The sequence below is a fragment of the Neophocaena asiaeorientalis genome, unplaced genomic scaffold (genome assembly GCF_003031525.2).
Source record: "Neophocaena asiaeorientalis asiaeorientalis breed wild unplaced genomic scaffold, Neophocaena_asiaeorientalis_V1.1 scaffold319, whole genome shotgun sequence".
NCBI lineage: Eukaryota > Metazoa > Chordata > Mammalia > Artiodactyla > Phocoenidae > Neophocaena > Neophocaena asiaeorientalis.
Genome location: NW_020174103.1, coordinates 339,837 through 362,730, shown reverse-complemented (window position 1 = coordinate 362,730; position 22,894 = coordinate 339,837). Strand labels below are relative to the sequence as shown.

General features: G+C 35.5%; 1 protein-coding gene across 1 annotated transcript in view; it reads right to left on the bottom strand.

Annotated features, from left to right (window-relative positions):
* Nucleotides 1-8,665, bottom strand: part of GFRAL (GDNF family receptor alpha like) — a 57,028-nt gene extending 48,363 nt beyond the window's left edge. Inside the window, 3 exon segments of the mRNA XM_024754682.1 lie at nucleotides 2,158-2,316; nucleotides 4,436-4,570; nucleotides 8,644-8,665. Of these exon segments, the coding sequence (XP_024610450.1) occupies nucleotides 2,158-2,316; nucleotides 4,436-4,570; nucleotides 8,644-8,665 (316 nt within the window).
* Nucleotides 8,666-22,894: the final 14,229 nt, after the last annotated feature.

Below are 22,894 nucleotides of genomic sequence, written 5' to 3'. Positions count from 1 at the left end.
ATACATCATGACTGAGCAGGATGTAGCCTCAGAATGAAGGGCTGTATCCAACATTCAAAAATCAACAATAAAATTTACCAAATACCACTAAAGTAGTAAACATATGATCATTTCAATATAGTTTAATAGAACTATAAAATGTCCATATAAAATGTCAATTGTATTTCTGTATACTAGCTATGATCAATTGAAAATTAAAATGTAAAATAAAGTGCCCTTTACAACAGCATCAAAAAAGTGAAGCATATCTGTAAATCTTAACAAAATGTAAGAACTGTTATATTCAGAAGTACAAAATATTGATAAAAGAAATCAAAGAAGTCCTAAATACATGGAGAGATATACCACGTTCATGGATTTGAAAACTCACATAGTAAATATGTCAGTGCTATCCAAATTGATCTATAGTTTTGAGGTAAGCCAAATCAAAATACCAGCAGGATTTTTCTGTAGACATTGACAAGCTGATTGTAAAATTTATATGGGATAACAAAGAAGGAGACTAGCTGAATCAACTACTTAAAACGAAAAAAATTAAAGGAATTACACTACTTTATTTCAAGATATCCCATGAAATTACAATAAATAAGACTGTGGAATATTAGCAAAAGTATAGAAATATAGGTAATTGGTATGGAAAAGAAAATCTGGAAGTAGAGCCAGCAATATACAACCTAGTGATCTTTTGAGAAAAGTGAAATTGAAAATATCTTCAGCAAATGTGGTGGGACAATTAGATATCCATATGGCAAAAGAACATATCTGACCCATAGCTTGCACCATATAAAAAATTAACTCAAAATGCATCATAGACCTAAATATAGAACCTAAACTACATAATTTTGGAGAGAGACTTTACCAAATAATATATAGAGGTGACACATAAGCACATGAAAATATGATCAACATTATTATTATTATTTAAGTGCAAATTAAAACTACAGTGTGATACCATTAAATATGATTTGGAATGGCAAAAAAACATGAGTGCTTCTGAGAATGTGGAGCAACTGGAACTTTCATACATCAACTGGAACTTTCATACATTTATGGTGACTTCATATCTGAAATACAGTATTAAAGCTCCTTATAAAGTTAAACATACACTTTACTATATGACCCAATACTTTTTTACCAAAGAGAAATAATTTATATTCATACAAATCTTATATGTGACTATTTATAGCAGCTTTATAATCTCTAAAAATCTGGAAACAATGTAAATGACTTTCAGTGGTGAACGGGTAACCAATTTATGGAATAACCATACAATGGAATACTACTCATCAGAAAAGAGAACAATTTTTTGATGAATCGCAAATATATTATTTTAAATAAAAGAACACTGGCTCAAAAGGCTACATGTTATATAATTCCATTTATATAAAATTCTGGTAAAGGCAAAATTATGGAACAGAAAACTGTCCAGTAATTATTGGAGGGGTTGGACAATGAAACCATTCAAGATAGATGAGAGGTAAACCTTTCTCTTATAAAGTGGGGGAAGGAGGATTCTGAAAGAAGAGGTGAGAACTCTGTGAAAACAGGTGCATTCCCAAGATGACCACTTTTCGGAGAACATACATAGGGACACTGAGGATATGGAAATTGATTACATTAGGGCTATTGGATCCTACGTATCTCTTGGAAAATTTTTCTGTAAGCTCAGGACACATGTCAACAAGCTTGATTACCACTACTTCACCATCAGGCTGGCACTTTGAGTAGACAATAAATAAACGCATATTAAATAATCAAGTTCTCCTATCCAAAGGCAAGCATAAGTCTGGGTAAGTGGTTATACTTTGGTCTTCCTCAGGAGACCTTGTATTCTTTACCAACAGAAATGGTACCTTATTTATCTTCTATCATTTAAGTCTTGTGCAAAGCCATAGTGAGCCTCACAAATATATGTATTGAATGAGTGAATCTATAATATTAATGAATTATAATAGAATGAAACTTGAAAATTGTGGTTACCAATTACAGAAATATGTCATGCACTTACTGAGATCTACAGCTCACAGAACCTTAAATTACATGAAGAATTAATCAAGTAACCAGAAAAAACAAGAGTTCATCAAATTACATAGATGTGGTTCATTTTGACATTGTACTTTTCAATGACAGTAAATGTTTCATATAACAATGTATTACCTGATTTGTTGATGCATTTTTTTCCAAGCAATTTCTTAACGGTACAGTAGAGGTCATCAGAGCAGAGACAATTTTTAAATTGGAAATTGCTTTCTGCTAAAGACCAGATACTTAAATTACGGGTGGATGAATCCTTCATCTGGCAGGGGTCGCCTGGATTTCACAGTCAAACATGTAACACTCTAGATATTAATCTGAATATAATTTTTGAGGCCTCCTATCCAAGGCACATTAAAGCTTTAAAGAGCCTCCCCCTACCCAAAGCTTTTAACATATTAATTTTAGTAATTCATTATTAGAGTGAAATTATCTGAGGTTGCTACAGCATGTCCATATAATTGACTTTTCAAGCAAAAACTATTCCTACTGTTTTCTCCACCAATATTTACTTTCTAAAATAGAATAAAACTTTCTGTATTTTAAAGAAGATTTGTCCCCACTTAGAATGCCAGCTTTTTCTCTTTAATAATAATCAAGGCTGCCCTTACACGAGGTGACCAGAATGCTCTGTAATCTTAGCTATTTTGTCAGTTTAGCAATTGTATTAGCTGTTTGGTCTTAATCTCATTTTATTTACATGCCATTCCAAGATAATAATAAGAGACAGCAAGTGGCTCTAAATTTATCATGGAAAAAAATGTGGTCCTGACTCTTAGAAAGCACTTAATATTATTGAATAGTGCATCTTTCATAATTACCAATATTTCATGTTCTGCTATAATTTAAAAGGCCATATTCATCTACCCAACAAATTTCTTTTATTCAGTTTTCTGAATAAAACTACTTGAGTACATTTCATTTGTGTATTTGAGAATACTTCTATTTCAACTTCATGCATGGTATAATTATGCAAATTTACCATTCACTGCAAATGACTTGCTATTTATATAGTGAAATCAATAAATATGTTATAATTCATGACACGCTGAATGTGATATTTTAAATTGCCTTATAAAATATAACAAGGAGATTCATCATCAAAACAAATAACAGACTTTATTTTGTCATTGTCCTTTATTCTCATCTTAATATTATTATGTTATTTGAGAAAACTTGCAATTGAAATTATTTTCCTGAACTGTAATGAGAATGTTGGATTAGAGACCCATAACTTTCTTTGGCATATGAACATTGCATGTACTCCTTTCAAGGGCAGGGAAGAAAAGGAAATCTTGCTCCTTGTCTACATCCTATGTAATTCCTTGAAATCTTGTGGCTGGACAGGAGCTCTGATGTTGGAGATTGTGAATGTTGACATTGTTAGAACTATGGGTGGTTGCCTCTTAATCCAACACACTCTACCTTACATTTTTGGGAGGTAGAGGAAGCTCAGGCAGATAGGAAAGGGTTGTGAGCAGTACAGAATTTATTCTTCATGAAATGGTTGGAGTAGCAAAGTGAGTCATGAAAGAATATATTTTTATTTTTTCACTTTGGAGTTCTCTTACTGAATATGCCAGAAAGTTTATTGGGTTTTTACGGTTTTATCATATTCATTATACAAGTTGATAAAACTTTTTATGTTAGTATAAGGTGTTTTGAAAAGTTATGTCATAATAATATTAAGGCAATGTCCCCTTAAATAATACATTTATCATTTTTAGTGAATGGAGTCTTACTATAATGCTCTCATTCAATATATATTCAGTTACTTGATATATTCAGTACTTTTTTTTTCTGTTACACAAATGACAGTGACTTTCCAATCTTCATATTCTCTACCCATTGGGCCTCCTCTCAAATGTTTGGAATGTAGGACTAGTTAAAAGCAAAAATATGTTTTAACTTGTTCTTGACACAGTTGGAATGGAAAATAGTGTATAGGTTGCAAAAATATAAAACTCACGTTATGTACATGCAAATAAATAATGTGTTTGATTATGACCAATGTTATCTTCCTATGTTATCCTGACATAGTAACATATAAGCAAAAGAACATTTTATTTGAAAAATTGTTGCCATGCTTCTGAGAGGCATGGGTATAATTGTAACATTAGTGAGATAAGTAAAATAATAATCTGAAATCCTGCATAAAGTTGCCTGCAGTGTCAATGCATTAGGGCCCTTGAGTAATTTGAGAACAGTCGTTTGTATCTAAATTCACTAATAAGTAATTGTAGGCAAATCACTTGAATAACAAGTTTAAGTAAGGTATTTAGAGAAAAAACTTAGTTCCTAGGATAGTGAAAGAAAAGAACAAATTCTATTTTTATCTCTGTAAAAAGAAATTATTTGAGTGTGTTTTAAAATTTTTATGTTAGTATAGAGCGTGTTTTACCTGACACATTGCAGGCATCTTCCATTATTCTCCAGGCGTGTTTACATCCATCTGCATCACTTAGGCAGAGTTCTCTTAAATATGTGCAATCAATGGTTTGGGAAGTGGACTCATTGACCAAGCATAGCCCCACAGCTTGAATGACAACAATAACAGAACAACAAAAACAACAGCAATATGGCAGTTATTTACCTCAAAACTAAGTGATTAATGATCAAGACCAGAATTATGAAAACTGAAATGTGATAAAATTATTACAAATCTGGAATGGATCTTAACCTCCCCTCTAGCTACAGATCTCTGTTTCTCTTATGTAAGATTCTTAAATAAAAAGTCTGTATTTGCCCTCTTTCTTTCTTACTGCCTATTCATTTCTCAACGTATAATTTATTGTTATTTCTATTGCTCCATTGAAACTACTTTTAAAAATGCTCCAATCATCTCCATAACATCAAATTTAATAGTTTTAAGACTTCATCTTGCTTACTTTTATCATTGGGCATTTCATTGTCATGTTGTTCTTGAAACTCTTTTCTTTTGGCAACCCTCTCTTCTAATTCTCTTGATACTTATTCGTTTGATATTTTCTGACCACAGTTAGAATTCTTCCCAGGATCCTCTTACTTTTCTATTAAAGTATATTTGAAGCTTAGGTTCTGTCCTCAGGCTTTTCTTATTCTCATTTTACACCCTTTCTGTGGACAATCAATGTATTTATGGTTTTAACTAAAATATCTAGACTGATGATTCTCAAATATCTAATTCAATCCTGTTATTTTCCAGTATTCCAGTTACAGATGATGTTCTCTCCACCTAAATGTTCCAGACACACTTCCAGACAATATTATCATCAGTAGTGTCCTGCTCATCACCACTCCCTGCTGGACCACCCTACTTCATCAGCAATTTCACCATTCACCATGGCACCCACACTGGGAACCTTGGGTCCAAGATAGGCTCCTTTTCTATCCTCAGTTTTACTCTCCCATATCCACTCTTGTATAGTTCATTGATTCTCATTTTGAATATTTGACCAACTCACCAGTTAGTCAGTCTGCCTCCAGTTCTATCTTATTCAGGTAGGTTCTTTACACCCCCTAATCTGCCTCATGTATCATTCTAGTCCTGCTGTTTCTCTACTTCATCCTTTGGATGGTTCCTCTTATCATGACTCTCCTATTCTTCATCATGTGCAATCTGGAGGTCCTCGAGCATTTATAGTTTCTCAGATGCTTCATGCTGCCTTGTACCTCTGAGCATTTACTGTATGTCACCCCTTTTCTTTTTACTCTGGAATAACCCTTTTTTTGTCATCTAAGACTCGACACAATAACTACCTATTTTAAGGGAAAATTTCCCTGAATTCAATACCTGTTTTCCTACATTCAAATTGAATTCAACACTCCTCATCTATTTCACTACAATCATGGGAATTTCCCAACTATAGCATTTATTGCTCCATAATGAAAGTGTATATTTATTTTTGTCTTTACCACGGGGTTCTGGGGTTTTACTCAGCAGGCATTAATTCATGATCGTATCCCTATCATCAACACAATGATGGATCATACATATTCAGTTAATGCATGTTGACTTAACCAACTTGAATCCTTCTTTATGGATGAGCTATATATAAATAACTCTTAATACTCAATAAATATAACACCTTCCAGATATTTACAAGTTATTTTGGGTAGAAGAGAAAAGATTCCAGCAAGTTTTTTAAAATATCAAGAAAGTAGCAATGTTAATTTAGTATATTGTACCAATTACTCAAACTAATTCTGCAAGCATACAAACTGACACTTGCTTAATCAATCCATAGAAAAATATGGGAATTACAATTGAGTTCTAGAGACAGTGTATTAACTATAGTCAAGAGACCTCAAGCTATGTCTTAATCAGAGCCAACTTATTTGAATTTTTAAAAAGATGATGTTATTATGAACGACTTTTCACAACATAGAGTTATAGACTTCAATTAAAGCCACAACATCTTCTTTAAAAAAAAACTTACCTCTTTCCAAACCTCTTCTCCTAAGGAGAATCCATGAAAACTAAGTGGATCATATGTATTACTGGCTGAGTCACTGCATTTGGAGATTAAGCCCATGCGTGTGACTTGGTCACATTTTTCTTGTTGAGGGCTAGAGTGGAAATTGACATATCAGCTTTCCGTGTTTTCATGTGTTCATGGATAACCTCACCTAGTCAAGCTCCTGTTCTAGGTTCTCTTTCTAGAGAAAGAGAAAGAGCCACTTCCATTCTGGCCCAAGGTTACTTACTTCAGTCCAGCTTGCCAAAGATCCTGAAGTAGGGATTTCATGTCAGAAAGTCAATTTATAAGCAACTAGAGTTTCATTTTTCATTGATCACTATTATCTTGTGAATACTTCTCTCAGGAAGCTTATAGGTGATGGTCTCCTGGGTATATCATCAAACCTCACTTGTATCTCAGTGCAATGATCATTAATGAATTCTACATATTATCTTTCCCAAATGTGTTTTATTTTCTTTCATATTTAAAATTTTAGGTTGAATAATCATCTTGATTGTTTTACGTGATTCTCCACACCTTCCACTCAGAAGAAATACTGAATCAAGTAGGAAGACCACTTCAATGGTTTGGCCCAGAAAAATCAAAATAACTTCAGCTTTCCAGAATCTTATCCATTCCTGACTATGATTTCTGGCCATGTATTTAAGCCAGGAGTTTTCAAGGAGCATCTTGAAATGCTAAGTGAGAAACAGGTTCTATTTAAAATAAATAAGATGGAGAATATTGCACATTTTATCACCCTTTAAAGATGTATAAGACTCATTAGGCTATTAAATGCTTTGTTTTAAAAATTCACTATGTCTCACATTTCTTTGGCTGCAGAGATTTCCCGCATTGCAAAGCCTATTTAAATGATGTTGAACAAATATTCTGAAGCACACACTATGAGAAATATTGATTAAACCTATAAGATAGCACAATTTTGACCCTAACAGTGTTAGGTATGATTTCCCTTATTCATGCAACCTAGTGTCTAGGTTAATTTAGAAGTGAAAGTTGAAAACAAGAGGCCATCACTACCTTTTCAATGGGGGCCATAATGAGGTTGTAATTTATTTTATGTGTTTCATTATATTGCTGCCTGATCTACAAAAATTAAAGTTTCCTAGATTTCTCCTTATTATAAATGATAGAAATAAGGAAACATTATTAGCAATAAATGCAAGGAACAAAATTTTGAATAAGGATTACTTAAACCCCCCCAAACCTGAAAATATATAAATGATTTCTTCTTTCCTGCCTTTATTTTCTTTGACTAGATTTATTTTGACTTCCAACATAATTTGAAATAAACTTCTTTGTTTTCTTGTCCACAAGTGTGCCTTTATTCATCAATATCTATTGGAAGAGAGTAAGCAGAAAATACACTGGCTTTGTTTTAATGAGTAAATTATTAATATTCAGCTACAATTATAACTATCCCTTTTTCTGAATGCAATTTGTAGATTCTATTGCATGCTGATGAAAATATAAATAGCTTCTCCAATAACACATATAGCAAGTAGGTCTTCATAGAGTCTACTTTTAAGTATACATTATTTTTTACTAACATCTTACAATGCATTCACACTACCCAAGACAAGAGAGATAAGTTCACACTTTATCTCTAGGTTACAAAAATTGACTGAAATGTGAAGAAGCATTTGATGTCATGTTGTGTTACTCTACTAACTGTCTCCTTCTTATTAAATATTAACACGTAAAATCAGGGAAATTGAATGGTTTAAATTAATCTAATTTCAATTTAATACCAAAAAATAGATAATAATTCAAAATTTGTCATCTTATAACTTGTAAATAGGTACTGGAAGGTCTCATTTCTAAAAGGCTCTAGTACAGATGTCAATTACTGATCAATTACTTAAAGTGATTGGATTATTCTATATATAAAAAAGATTATTCTATATATAAAAAAGAAACAACCTGAGCTGTTAATGCAATTCTCACATTGTGCATTTTCTATAGAGCTATAAATGAGTAAAAGTACATTTTTGCAAAATTAAGAAGCTATGTTAAAGTATAAATTTGCAATTAATACTTTATATTATAAACATTTGTTAGCTTGACAGTTAAGTGACAGGAGACAGCATTTGCTTCACTGAGAATTGGTGTTATGAATTCAGATAAACCGGAAGCATAATTCACTTACCGAAGAAAATGAAAACTATCATGGTAGCCAACTTGGGGCTGTTCACCTGGAAGAAAAGCAGATATCTTTTTCCAACCACCTTCTTAACAGCAACTATCCACAACAAGGTTTCAGCTTGTACTCCTGCTTCCTAAAAAAATCACTGATTCAAGTCAGCTTCCTGTCACCACTTCCTCACCAATCTTTCCTGAGCTGTGAACTTCCCTAAATAGGTCCAAATTCAATTATTCTCTTCTGAGTGTACTGATCTCAGATATTATGCTTCCAGGAAAGCCCAAGAGCCAGATACTAAGAAGTGATACATTCTCTGTGCAATCAGGAAAAAGGTGGGTTTTTCCCCCATTCAACTAGAATGCTAAACTGTGTACAAGCTTCCCAACTATAACTCAAAATTTTCCTAGACACTTGAGAATGCTCAGTTTCTACTTCATTAATTAGCATAATTCAGGCAATTTTATATCTTTGAGGATAGGAAAAAGGAGAAAAGGCATAAGCAAAGCCCAGGAAAACATATGGGGAATTCAAGTTCCACTAGGATCAAAACAGTGTACTTCATCTTTCCAAACAAGAAATGTTCTTTACAGGTGCCCCAGTGTGCCTAAAACTTGTGCTGCTCTAGACACAGTTCATCTAACACTTCAAACAGGGCAATGTGTACAAAATGACTCCTCGACATTTGCCACTTGACACTATTTTTCTGAGCTTCAATGAGAGGCATTGCTATGATCTGAAGATCTGTGTCCCCCCAAATTCATATGTTGAAATCCTAAACCCCAGAGGAGATGGCATTAGGTAGAGCATTTGGAGGTTACTTAAATCATGAGGCGCAACCCTCATGAGTGGGATTAATGTTTTAAAAAAAGAAACTCCAGAAAGTCCCTTGCTCCTTCCACCTTGTGAGGACACAGTGAGAAGTTGTCAGCCATGAATTAGGAAGAGGGTCCTCGTGAGACCGTGACCATGCTCGCAGCTTGATCTTGGACTTCCAGTCTCTGGAACTGTGAGAAATAAATTTCTGTTATTTGTAAGCTACCCAGTCTGAAGTATATTGTTATAACAGCCTTAGTGGACTAGACAGGCAGTATTTATCTCCTCTTACTTAGACTGTGCTCTTCCTCACCAGAATCTAGAACACATCATCTACCTGAGGACAGCCTGAGGCTTTGACTTTTAAAACAGCCTGAGACATTTTTGTAATGAACGCTTAGGAAGTAAAAAAATGCTGCATAACAGGAAATTAGGAAAAGACAGGCACGGATAACTATCTTGAGATGGGGGAGGAGCATTTGTGTGTACAAAGTTACACAATGAGAGGGTTGTTGATTGCATTTGTCCATATTTAATTTACACTAGAAAATAACTTATAGCGTATTTTGTTTTCAGAATGCATGATGGAAAAGTACAGACTCTGGAGTCCAACAAACTGAAATTATAACCCTATTTTTCTCTGTAGGTGTATGTAAATGACTTTCAATCAGAAGTTATTTATATTTACTCTGTAAAATGGGCTGACTCTATCTATGGTTGCTATAAATGTTAAATATGTATATGAGGTTTATATTACAAGAGATAAACAAACGGCAGTTATATTGCACCCACTGGCTTAGTTGTTATTTAACCAATAATTATAATGTCATAAAATTAATCAATTATTTCCTTTTAAAAGACAGTGAGTCACTAAGCTTATATTATATATTTTGTTGAGATAGTTATTCTTTTTGATATAAGATGACTAAAAATGGCTTAAGCTCAAGAAAGATTTGGTGGCTCTGTTGGTTTGCAAACTGGTCCCTTACACAAAGGGCAAGGAGAGTCTGAACAAAGGGGCAGATTGCTCCGGATAGGTAGGTATCAGATTTAATAAGCAAAGGAACTTACATACAAGGAACTTGTTTGAGGTGAACAACAGACAATTAGATATTCGCACCCACCCACCAGAATCTTAAAATTTTATAGAGAGGCCTTAACTGGGTTCAGTCATGTGCTCCATCCAGATGGTCTCAACCACACAGAGCTCTCTCAAGGCTGAGTCCTTCAGAACAGCCCCACTGTAGGAACAGTGGACAGAACGTACATTCGGAGGAGAGAGGAGGCAGGAAGGATCTTCCAATTGCCTGGGTCCAGCTCATAGATCAAACTGCAGTAACACCCCCTGGATGACCCTACTCCAAGAGGTTCTGTTAGTTGAAGAGTCCAGTGGTAGAGCTGATTTCCTGCATGTTTTAAACCTTCGAGGTCTGAAGGGCTTGCCATCCTGCCTCTGAGTTGCTTTCTACTGTCAGCTCCATTCACAGGCAGCTTCTTTCCTCTTGATGGAAGATGATGTCAAGCTCTCAGCCTGCATCCTTCTCTCTTAGAAGCCAGAGTGGGAAGTGGGGCTCTTCCCATTAGTATTCCAGAATTGAGTTCACATCAGTTCTAGATGGGCCCCATGCCCGTCAATTTTGCCAAGTGGAACTGGTCCCACTTGGTGCCCAGCATCATAGAGACATTTGGAAGCGGCCCTACTGAACCCACAAGAACTGATGGTGGGAGAGGGATGCATTACCAAGGAAAATTGTGGTGTTAGGAGCCACATGTGAAGGAATCCTGGGTAGGAAAAAAAAAAAAAACATTTTCAGTAAAGCATATAAATGTTGAATTTATGTGGGGCTACCACAAGTAAAATAAACTGATGAAACAAAAGAAAAGAATACCAAAATACTATTTCCTGTTCAAGGAAGGTTAGTTATAACTTTCTGGAGAGTGGTGTTATGCAGAACTGAATGCAGGGCATAGGGTGAATGGCTCTAATCTTTCCCAAACAGGTACAGCTGCTGAGGTCTATTGCTTACAGGTATAGAAAACATCTGTCATCATATTCCTGCTTAATTCAAAATAATAATTGTCAGCTGTGTCGCCATCTAAAGCAGGGATTTTTAGCATTTTATTGTGCCATCAATCTCCTTTCTCCATAGACCGCCCCTCCTTAGAATATTTTTAAAGGCAAGTTTTTTTTAAAAAAAGGTATTACTTCAACAAGGACCTGCTGTATAGCACATGGAATTCTACTCAATACACTGTAATAACCAATATGGGAAAATAATCTGAAAAAGTATAGATATACGTATATGTATAACTGAATCACTTTGCTGTACACCTGAAACTAACACAACATTGTAAATCAACTGTACTCCAATATGAAATAAAAACAATTTAAAAAAGCATTGATGCAAGAGGGAAGAGATATGGGAACATATGTATATGTATAACATTCACTTTGTTATAAAGCAGAAACTAACACACCATTGTAAAGCAATTATACTCCAATAAAGATGTAAAAAAAAAAAAATAAAGAACCAACAACAACAAAAAAACCCAAAACATTAACAACTGATGAGTCTACATGAAAAAAAAAAAAAAGCATGAAGATTGTAAAAAAAGGTATTACAAAGAAAATTACTCCTATGAAATATATTCATCAAAATATTTTAAAACACACTTGGGACAAAGTGATGCATATGCTTCTTTATTAAGAGAGCAAATATCAAGATCCAGGCAGGTCTAATAAGACTGTAATTTCAGTGTAGTGATGGCCATAGATACTAATTTGAGATATTTTCCATTAATGCACTATTATGTAAAAATATCTATAATTTCTCTTTGTGACAATACAGCACAAGAAGTACTGAATTTTAAATTAGAGTTTAGTAAAAATAGAATACAATTTTGCCCCAAGCAAATGTATAGACACACCAGATTAATAAACAGTACCTTCAGCTCAATTATTTACTGAAGTGGAAACTGGCAATTGAATCAGAATATTTTAGAGGTGAGAGAAAATTATAAAAAGATCAGTTTCAGTAGTTTCCAGTGATAATGGGTGTGTGATTTTAACATGTATTCTGTTTTGAATAAATGCTCTCAAGTAAATGAATCAGAAAAAAAATAGAATTGCTCCGGTTGAAATTTGGGTAGCAAGCCTCAAGCTCTGGTCAGGGGGCTTTGCATCGCCATCCACAGCTGTCATTGAGGCATCCAAAGACTCCAGAAGGTCTGTTCAAAAATCACCTATCTCATTTACCTGTTTGCAAATTTTTTGTCACATAAAGAATCCATTCTCGGGCTTCCCTGGTGGCGCAGTGGTTGAGAGTCCGCCTGCCGATGCAGGGGACACGGGTTCGTGCCCTGGTCCGGGAAGATCCCATATGCCACGGAGCGGCTGGGCCCGTGAGCCATGGCGCTGCTGAGCCTGCGCGTCTGGAGCCTGTGCTCCACAACGGGAGAGGCCCATGTACCGCAAAAAAAAAAAAAAAATTTTTTTAAAAAAAAAAAAAAAAAAAAAGAATCCATTCTCATGACAGTTAAATGAAATACATTAGACCTCGAGCCTCATCACTGGGCAGAAAACACTATGATTTCTATCCAACCAATACTTACTGAAAACCTACATAGAGCTCTATGAAAAAATAAAACTGAGGCATGGTCCCTAGTTTCATGGATCAGATAAACCAGGGTGCAGAAGAAACTACATATAAAGAAAAAGAAAAATTTGTTAACAAAATAAAAACATAGTAAATGAGTGAAAAATCAATATATTAGAAGACTTTTTTTTTGGAGCATAAGACAACTACTTTGTGTTTAATGACATTTGACTTCCCCCACCCTGCCCCGGAATAAAAACACCCTTGCATTTGTATTTGTCTACTTAAAATTTTGTGAGATGCTTATATCTGGAGGAAAGAAAAAAATCTGAACAGTCTCAGATTTAGAGTCAACCTGAAATTGAGAGCTCTGGAAAGAGGCTATATGTAGAATATAGAATATAGAATATATGTAATATAACACACACATACACAGAGTGATGAGTTCCTTAACTATAAAGCCTGGAAACAGTGCTCTAAGACACTTGGTAATAAAGGAAGACATTATCCAGTATTTGGGGGGAAAAAATCAGAGAGTCTCTTTGCCTGTTCCTGGAGGGTCTCAGGAGAAAAGAAAAAAAAAAAAAAAGGTCAACTTGCTGATGTACTTAATCTCCTCACAGTGAACTGGTCTCCTCACTTACAAACTGGTAGGAAGTGGCCATGAGTCGGGGGACAGGATGGGGAGAAGCTGAGACACAGCATAAAAATGGGCCTGTGAGGTATACTCAGGGGGAATTCAGGTGAACTAATTTCACTGAAACTCATGGTGGGTGGGGAAATAGACAAATGACCAAATAATAGGCAACCTTTATGCCTTGCCAAGGAAACCAGAATTTATTCACAGGGTAAAGGGAAGCCACTGGTGAGTTTTAAAAAGGAAGCAACCACGTTACTATTTTGAAACATTGCCTCAGCAATACTATGTAAGATGGTTTGGAAACAGGATAATTACCGGTTATGAGGTTATTTCAGTAGATTAGGAGAGACGTGGGTAAGGCCTGAACTACAAAGTAATGGCAATGGAGAGGATACGGTAGATCCAAAATATTTAAGGATTTGGAACTTATAGGATGTGGGGACCATTTGAGATGCAGAAGGGATGGGAAGGACGAACCAAGGAGGAGTCCATGCTTCTGGTTTGTGTGGCTTGGTGTTGGTTGTTAACATGTACCCAGGCACTTGACTCACAATTCAATGCTCTAAATACAATATAATTGTGTCCATTGGTAGAATTTTATCCATTGAAGAGGTTAAACATTAGCATGAAACAACAGTACTATATATAAAATAGTCAACAGGGACCTACTGTATAGCACAGGGAACTCTACTCAATATTCTGTAATAACTTATATGGGAAAAGATTCTGAAAAAGAATTGATATATGAATAACTGAATCACTTTGCTGTACACCTGAAACTAACACAACATTGTAAATCAATTATACTCCAATATAAAATAAAAATTAAATTAAAAAAAAAGAATGAAACAACAGTTCCTATGAGCTATGTGCACATGTTATTAGGGAAGACAGGCTGGCTGTCCCCAACAGGATCAAAACAGCTCCACCAGATAGCATCACCTTGGGAGATATTGTTGAACAAGTTCTGGCTCTTTGTCTAAAGGGATCAAGACTAGATCCATCCCTTAGGACTTCACTAACAATAAAAAAGATCTGAGAAATGGAAATATTCATCATATTGTCAATTGCTTTATTTATAAAAAGAAATCTAACTGCTGGCCATTGTATTTTCTTTGTGTAGCATGTCAACAGGGGAAAGCCAACAGATGAAAAGAGATTTTGATTAAAGGGTATTAGATCTATAATTAAATCTATATAGACTTAATATTTAATGGCATCAAGTCAGAAAAGTCCCCGTGTATCACTGTTAATGATAATGAGGTGTATGTCACATTCTTGCTATTTTTGGATAAATTAACCTCCTCAATCATAAGCATCCTAGCTGGCTCACAGTGCTACCTCTTCGAAACAAAACTGAACATCTCTCCAGCATTGTATCTTGTTGACCTTTTATTTTAAGTTTTGGGAGAATAATCTTTCTTCCAAGCTCTTGGGAAACAACATTATAGTTATATAATGTTCTAATAATATCCTCTTCTTTGACACAGATAATTTATACATTTTTATAGTAGAACATCTTTTAGAATTGAGCTAATATAAGGGTCAAATCATGTCCTTTCCTACAAAAATGTATTCGATGCAAGGTTTTATCTATAAAGCAGCTAATATTCCTATCTGAAGACAGCAGTTCTATATCCAACTCCGAACTGTTCTGGAACTTCTATTAGTTGAGTCTGATTTTTCAGGAATTTGTGGCACCTCTAAAAACTATAAAGACTAACCATTGACAAATATCCTTAATTTCTTCAAATTTCCTTTTCCTAACTTCATATCTGCTCTCTGCTTCACATTTCATATCAATAATAGAGCCTATTGCACATTCTAATCATTCTGGGAAAAAGGTCACGTGCCTGCTGGTTCAGCAAATTTATTATTAAATGAAGAAGGGACCACTTGTTATCAGATGACTTCAACATACGTTTATGTTTAAATTTAATATTTTCTTCCTTTATGATAGGACTTATTAGTTTTTGAAATGTGGTCATCTGCTGTGCAGAGATCGCCCTCTACAGAGATGAATGCTTGAGAATAGATGTTTTCTGCTGAATTAGACTGGATGATTTTGTAAGGTCAAATCCCCCAGGGAAGTATGGAAGAAAGGCTCTGGACACCCCATGAAAGAGAAGGCTGGCAATAACATACAAGGGTCTACTATTTTTAATAGTTGTTGAGGCCAGTGGAGACATTTTTATACTGTTTAAATTTCCTTCTTTTCCTTTGCAAGGTACATTTTTTTTCATTTTATAAGATTTGGTACTTGTGTACAGCATTTGAAAAACAACAAATAAAAATATCTTTATTTAAATCACACAGAGATAGCCACTATTTTATCTCTTGGTATATTTTCTTTAAATGTTTGACTTTATTTATTACCTTTAAAGCATCATTGCTATCATATTTGTATACACTTTTTTAATTTAAATGTTAATAGTATCTGTCATTTTTTTCTGACTGTAAGTGTCAAGAAAAAAAGTCAAAATGATCCTACTACATATGGGTAACACGTAAATATTTGGTTATATTTCTTAGGTTTTTTACATACATACATATACACCTTATATACCATGCCTCTCTCTGATCTCCTTATTCCCTAGGACACCATTTTTTGAAGCAATAAAGTATTTTTTAATTAAGGTATGCACATTAGTTTTTTTAACATCTTTATTGGAGTACAATTTAAACATAATGCTATTGCACACATAGACTACAATATAGTGTAAACATAACTTTTATATGCACTGGAAAACCAGAAAAATTTTGTGAGTTGCTTTATTGTGATATTTGCTTTGTTGCTGTGGTCCAGGGCAGGGGTCCCCAACCCCTGGGCTGTGGAGCGGTACCGGTGTGCGGCCTGTTAGGAACCAGGCTGCACACAGCAGGAGGTGAGTGGCAGATGAGCTAGCGACACTTCATCTGGCACTCCCCATCACTCCCATTACTGCCTGAACCATCCCTCCCCCAGCCCTGGTCTGTGGAAAAATTGTCTTCCACGAAACCGGTCCCTGGTGCCTAAAAGTTTGGGGACCATTAGTCTAGAGTATCTCTGAGATATGTATTTCATCATCTACCAATAATTCAAGTAAAACGAGGACAGAGTACTGATTTAGCAATGTGAAGGTCATAAGTGATGATAATAAGAGGAGTATTTGGGGGGCAAAAATCTAGATGGAATAGATTCAGGGTAAAATGAAAGCAGAATAATATTTGGTAATAGGTATTTCCTCTTTCAAGGAAATTTACTATAAAATGAAGCAGAGAATTGGGACAGTATCTGGAGAAGGATGTGAGGTCAAAGGGGAGATATTGGAGATAATAGATTATCTTTTTTCTACCCTAAAGCACTTTTCCTAACTGCAAATAAAAATCAAATAACTTTTTGGGTCACATCTATAATATAAGGGGCTGTTTCTTACAGCCCTACTGTCTCTAAATTAGAAGCACCCTACTGAAGCTAGCTTTCTCTTCCCATGTTGTGGTATTACTCCTAGTTTTTCTTTCTCTTCCATATTCTACATCTGTCTGTTGCTTTTACTGGAACTGTTAATATATCATTTTAACCAGATCATCTTATCTTCACTTTCCTTTAATTCCTTCCTGAAAAGGACTTTGTCTAATTAATGAAGTCATCATAAAAAAGTTTTCCAACAGCTTTTTCCCCCTTCTATTATAGATTTCTAAATAAATGCAACTTCTCCATTGATATAAAATTCATTTCCAGTTCATATTTCCTTATAGTTAAATTACTACAAATAGAGCCTGGGATTAATGGTATTTGAACCCGAAGCTTCCATGTCATGTGGTCCTTTGTTCATTGAGATGCTCAGAGCAAACTTTCCTCTTTAGGCCACTGCACTTTCTTTTTCTGCAGAGTATTAGTTTCCCCTCCTTTTATTTTCCCCCATTTTCTCATAACCTGACATTTTTCTTCATGTTTCCAATTCATTATTTCTTCTATTGGTATGTAAAAACCACTCCAAAATTTAGTGTCTTAAAACAGCAATAATTATTTACTGTCTCTCACTGTTCCTGTGGCTCAAGAGTTGGGAATAGCTTGGCTGGGTGGTTCTGGCTCAGGACTCCTTTGAGGTTGCAGTCAGACTGTCATTTCAAAGGGATGCTCTCGAAGCCTCTTTGTCACTTGTCTGGAGTCTGAATTGGGAAACCTTGAACAGCTGGGATTTCTTGAACATAGATTTTGTCCCTATGTAGTTTCTCCACATGGTCTCTTGAGAAGAGTAACTTCAGGATAGCCAGGCTTCTTACATGCCAGTTCCGGGTTCCCGCTGCACGTGTCCTGAGAGAGTCAGATGGAAGCCGTGATGGCCTTTCATGAATTTGCCTCTGAAATCATGCAGCCTCACTCCCTCTGCATCCTATTGGTCCAGGCAGTTACAAAGTTCTGCTTAGTTTCCAGGGGAGAAAACACAGACGCCCACCTCCTGATGGAGGAATGTCAAGGCAGCTGTGTAAAAACAGCATGTGGAATTGGAAATATATTGATGCAGCCATCTCAGAAATGTTATCTGAAAGCCGATCTCGTTTCTTTTCAAATCTTGTTCCTCCTTCTAATTATTGCCTTATGCTTCAACATACTCTCCATTCGTGAATGATTTTCTTATTTTCTTTATTCTCCTGGCTTCACTTCCTTGCCTCTCACCCTGAAGCTAATGCTAAGGAATTTTTTTCACACTTTTTAGTACCCTCAGATGCCTTCTACTTGTGATCCCAAAACACACTAAACATGTCAATCTCCAAATCAAATGATCTTTGCTTCTGCACTACTGAATCTTTCTGGAGAAAACTACATTACTGTGTTTTCTGGCATCATCATCATCATTATTATTAATTTTCACTCTCAACCAAAGTTTTTGACACTGCCAAGCAGTACTCTTTGTCAACTAGTTAAAAATATTCCCCATTCATTCTGAATAAATATGGTAAGCCCAGAGTAGAAATGGCTTGTGTTTTGTCCAGCACATCATCCATAGAGGTTTCATGAAGAGGTTTATGTGGAAGAAGCAAGCCAAAGAATTCTCTTTGTAGTACCAGTCACTAGAAATGTTTATTTCATAAGGAAGAATATTGCTATGTTCAGATGTATGAAACAAATTTAGATTGATGTAGCCCCACTTGTTGATTGTTGCTTTTGTTGCTTGTGCTTTTGGGATCATATCCAGAAAACTATTGCCAAAACCAATGTCAAGGAGCTTCTTTCCTAATTTTCTTCTGGGATTTTTATGGTTTCAGATCTTATATTTGCATCTTTAATTCATTTTGAGTTAATCTTTGTGAGTGGTATAAGATAGGAGTTCAGTTTCATTTTTCTGCCTGTGGTTATCCAGTTTCTCAACACTACTTGTTGAAGAAACTACCCCTTCCCCATTGAGTAGTCTTGGCAAATATCAGCTGAGACATTTTTACTTCTTTACTGTGTAATAATTGAAATTCACTCATGCAGATGTATCAGCATTGCCCACTTTAAAAAGTCACTAGAGCGGCTTCCCTGGTGGTGCAGTGGTTGAGAGGGGACATGGGTTCGTGCCCCTGTCTGGGAAGATCCCACATGCTGCGGAGCAGCTGGGCCCGTGAGCCATGGCCGCTGAGCCTGTGCGTCCGAAACCTGTGCTCCACAATGGGAGAGGCCACAACAGTGAGAGGCCCGCATACCGCAAAAAAAAAAAAGTCACTAGTACGAAAAGTAGGATTTTACTCTTGTCAAACCTTTTTTGGCTCTTAATATCTATCCTCCTTTGTAAAATAAATTACTTTGAAATTCTAAAAAAAAAAAGTCAGTTGACTGTACATGTGTGGGTTTATTTCTGAACTCTCTATTCTGTTCCAATGATCTGTGTTTCTGTTATTATGTCAGTACTGTATTGTTTTGATTACTATAGCTTTGTAATATAGTTTGAAATCAGGAAATGTGATGTCTCCAGTTTCGCTCTTCAGAATTGCTTTCACTATCCAGGGTCTTTTCTGTTTCCATACAAATTTTAGGATTTTTTTTTTTTCTGTTTCTCTGAAAAAAATCAATGGAACTTTGATAGAGATTGCATTGACTCTATAGATGGTTTGGGGGTAGTATGAACATTTTAACAATATTAATTCTTAATTCATGATTACATACATCTTTCCATTTGTTTGTGCCTCCTTCAATGTCTTTTATCAAAGTCTTAAACATTTTATGGTAAATATCTTTCACTTTCTTGGTAAGTTTAGTCCTAATATTTTATTGTTTTCGATGTTGTGAATGGGATAATTTTCTTTATTTCTTTTTCAGATGTTCTGCTGTTAGTGCATAGAAACACAACTGATTTCTATATGTTGATTTTGTATCCTGCAACTTTACTGAATTTGTTGATTGGTTCCAACAGTTTTTACTTTGAATCTTTAGGATTTTATAACCTCCTATCATCTGCAAATAATGACAATTTGATGTCTTCCTTTTCAATTTGGATGCCTTTTATTTCTTTTTTTTAATTTTATTGGAGTTGGTTTACAATGTTGTGCTAGTTTCTGCTGTACAGCAAAGTGAATCAGTTATATACATATACATATATCCACTCTTTTTTAGATTCTTACCCCATATAGGTCATTACAGAGTATTGAGAAGAGTTCCCTGTGCTATACAGTAGGTCTCTATTAGTTATCTATTTTCTATATAGTAATGTGTATATGTCAACCCCAATTTCCCAATTTATCCCTCCCCCTCCCTGCTTGCTTTCTCCCCTGGTAACCATAAGTTTGTTTTCTACATCTGTGACTCTATTTCTGTTTAGTAAATAAGTTCATTTGTACCATTTTGTTAGATTCCACATACAAGTGATATCATATGATATTTGTCTTTCTCTGTCTGACTTACTTCACTCACTATGACACTCTCTGAATCCATCCATGTTGCTGCAAATGACATTTCCCTCTTTTATATGGCTGAGTATTATTCCATCGTATAGGATGTACCACATCTTCTTTATCCATTCCTCTGTCGATGGACATTTAGGTTGCTTTCATGTCCTAGCTATTGTAAATAGTGCTGCAATGAATATAAGAGTGCATGTATCATTTCAAATTATGGTTTTCTCTGGATATATGCCCAGGAGTGGGATTGCAGGATCATATGGTAGCTCTAATTTTAGTATTTTTTAAAGAACCTCCATAATGTTCTCCATAATGGCTGTACCAATTTACATTCCCACCAATAGTGTAGGAGGGTTCCCTTTTTCCACACCCTCTCCAGCACTTAACTGTTTGTAGATTTATTTTTATTGAAGCATAGTTGACTTAAGAGATTATCATACTAAGTGAAGTCAGAAATAAAAGAATGTTTGTAGAGTTTTTGATGATGGCCATTTTGACCAGTGTAAGGTGATACCTCATTGTAGTTTTGATTTGCAATTTTCTAATAATTAGTGATGTTGAGCGTCTTTTCATGTGCTCTTTTGTCACCTCTATGTCTTCTTTAGAGAAATGTCTATTTAGATCTTTCACCTATTTTTTGATTGTGTTGTTTGTTTTTTTGATATTGAGCTGCATGAGCTGTTTGTATATTTTGGAGATTAATCCCTTGTTGCTTCATTTGTGGATGCCTTTTATTTCTTTATTTTTACTGATTGCTCTGGCTAGGACTTCAAGTACTATGTTGAACAAGAGTGGTGAGAGTGAGCATCCTTGTCTTGCTCCTAACCTTAGAGGAAAATGTTTCAACTTTTCACCATTGACTATCACTTATGGGTTTCTCATATATGGCATTTATTACATTGAGGATTTTTATCATGAAAGGATATAATATTTTACAAATGCTTTTTCTATTTTATTGCTCAGCCCATTTCTTCTCATCTTTATTTTCCTCTGTTTTCAGATCTTAGTTTAATTGTAATTTTACTTTAAGTAATTTTAAAAAATTATCTTCCTAGATAATATTCTCCTGGACTCTTTAAAATGTCCCAAAATGATTTGCTTTGGTTTGATCCATTCTGGATTTGGGACCCACAGACTCCTGACTTCTGCTCCTGCCTAGTCAGGAAATTCAAGAAGGTCTGAGGGAATACAGGCTTGGGGCACTGAAATCGGATGTTGAATTTCAATTGACAGCAGGGTAGCCTCTTGATAAATAGCAGCCCAAGTGTAGGCTGTACCACAAAAGAGCCTCTAAGACTTGGGCCTGGGACAGGTTTTGATGTGAAACACCCCTGGATGATCCTATCATAAGAGAAGAAAATGTGGCTTGCTCTTTCCTATTTACAGTAGACACACCCACACTCACAGCCTCACCTTCACAAACACACACTGGAAAATTGAGTGGGAGAGAAGAGAAACCTCATTAATCGTGCTTGTAGAGTACGGCCACCACAAGCAGGGGAGCCTCTGGCAGAGCAGGTTGTGGTGGTCCAGGTGGGGGCAGAGTCGTGACTGTCAGACTAGAATATTGGCAGCAATGTTTGGATGCACAAGGCAACATATGCCAGACGGAGGGAGTGGAGGTCATTGACTGAGGATAAAAGAGGAGAGCTCACAGCGTGAAAGTCCACCTAAGTTTGCTTCGTCCATGAACACAGTCAGAAGAAGCATGGTAAGAAGGGGAAGACAATTTCACAAATGCATTTGAAGCACCACTGCTACCGGAACAGCACCACTTTTGTTAAAGTTGATGGTGGCTCAGATCCATTGTAAATAGAATTAAACATGAATGTGACCTTTTTTCCCCTCCAAATCTTCATCTAGATATTAAATCTAATGTGTATTTTCCAGCCCTATTGCCACTGCCTTGGTTTAGATCCAATCATTATTCTTCAGGATGAGTAGTTCCATAAAAACCTATCTGAGTTATACCCCAATAAAGATGTTTAAAAAAAAAAAAACCTATCTGAGAATTAAACTTACAATGTCTGGCTCTCAAATTCTTCATTGACTCTCATATACTCTCCAGAATCCAAATCTAATCATATCACTCCTTGGGCTAGAATTCCTAAATTGTTCTCCATTACATAACACAAGTTTCCAGTTTCCTTGAATATTATAAAAAGCTTTTATTATCCGCCCCTTCCCACCTATTTACCGCCATTTCCTGACATGGGCTCCTCTTTCCCTTTAAATTATGTGCAGTGTCCTGAAGGTTTCATGCTGTTCCACCACATCTACTCCATTGTGGATTTGTCCCTTTTGCCCAGAACACCTTCCTCAGCTGTGTCTTCAAATGCCAGCAAAG